The 1640-nt window shown below is 34.4% G+C and overlaps 1 protein-coding gene across 1 annotated transcript in view; it reads right to left on the reverse strand.

The window, feature by feature from the left end:
• ZKSCAN5 (zinc finger with KRAB and SCAN domains 5) overlaps positions 1 to 1640 on the reverse strand; it is a 19045-nt gene that overhangs the window by 6638 nt on the left and 10767 nt on the right. Inside the window, exon 3 of the mRNA XM_012810785.2 lies at positions 1243 to 1467. Coding sequence (XP_012666239.1) covers positions 1243 to 1467 — 225 coding nt within the window. The remainder of the gene's footprint in view (positions 1 to 1242; positions 1468 to 1640) is intronic.

Consider the following 1640-nt stretch of genomic DNA (forward strand, 5'->3'; position numbering starts at 1 on the left):
AAAAAAAAAAAAAAAAAAAAAGACAATGAAGTTTAATATAGTTTCAGAGACAAATCTTCTGTAGTTAACAAAAAAAAGAGAATATTATTTTTTCAATGCTAGAGAGAGCATGGCCTATTGAGAATTTCCTAATACGATCTTTTTGTGAAAAGAAAAAGAGTGTTCAATATTATATAATAATGGTAATAAGAGCTAACATTTGCCAGGTGCTATTGGCCAGGCATTATGTTAAGCACTTTACAATTTTATGGCATATTTAATCCTTCTGATGATCATATCATTATTCTTTTCAGACAGAGTTATAATTCTTATAAGATGAAGACAATTTTAATTTATCATACAGCTATTTTTTATTAATTCTCTCCTTAAAAAGACAAACAGTGAAAATATTTTTAACACATTTTTTAAACAAAAAACCTTATCACAGACTTTAAAGTGTTTTTTTCTCACCCATTTAACTGGACAGGTAATACCAACACCACTTACTTTTTTCCTTTATTCACATCTATTTGTACCCCCACATTTTATTCTTATTATTTTCTCTCATTTAACAAATCAAACAAGCATAGGGCTTTCTTTTTTCCAGAGGTGAATTCAAAAAAAAAAAAAAAACAGATTTTCCCAAAGTACCTCTTTGGAGCTATTAACAATTATCCTCAGGATCAAAACTTAGTTAGAAATAGGGGCATAAAATCCAACCAATGTGACATGTAAAATGTAGATGCCAAGGCAAACATCATAAAATAAGTTATCAGTGATCTGAGAATGATAATGCAGTGAAAAACTAGACATCCATGCACTGGAAGAAAGGAATGCTACTGAGATACTATAATAACTACTATAGTGAAGAGTTATTCAGCAAAGTCTGAGATGTTTTCATAAATCACAATCACTCTGTTAAAAATTATCCAATTTATCAAGGAGTATAATACTAAAAATTTGTCAAAATCCAAACCTGAAGAGTTTAAGCCCTTTTATTTTAAAGCAGTAAAAGGTTAATATTTGCCAGAGTGTAACAACTATCCACCCCCACTACTATGAGTGTTAATCATACCCTAATTTAAATACAATAATTAGAACAGGCTGAATAAAAGGAAAAGAAGTTGATTTATTCTTTCACAGAAAAAAAAAAGAGCTCACGGCAATTAAAATATACATGCTTCTATAGGCTATATTGGAAATAATCTTTACAAAATAACAAAATTAAGCTGTCCTAATCCATGCAGGTGCAGTAATTCTTACCCATGGAAGTAATACTCCCATAATTCTCCTTCCTGTCATCCCTACAAAGGGACTTCTGGGACTGGTCCAAATGTCCCCATTCCTCCAGGATGAAGGATACAGCCACATCAGCCACATCTTCAATTTTCACCAACTTCTGAAACAGGAGATCTCCACTAAATTCCCATTGCCTAGGTTCAAATTTGGGAAGAACTGGGTGCATTAAGGAAAAAACAAGAGGCAGGCCTCAAAGAAGACAGGGAGGCTCGGCGCCTGTGGCTCAAGTGGCTAAGGCGCCAGCCACATACACCTGAGCTGGTGGGTTCGAATCCAGCCTAGCCCGCCAAAACAATGACAGCTGCAACCAAAAAATAGCTAGGTGTTGTGGCGGGTGCCTGTGGTCCCAGCTACTTGGGAGG

This window comes from Otolemur garnettii, unplaced genomic scaffold, assembly GCF_000181295.1.
Source record: "Otolemur garnettii isolate 467f Iridium unplaced genomic scaffold, OtoGar3 scaffold00142, whole genome shotgun sequence".
Lineage (NCBI taxonomy): Eukaryota > Metazoa > Chordata > Mammalia > Primates > Galagidae > Otolemur > Otolemur garnettii.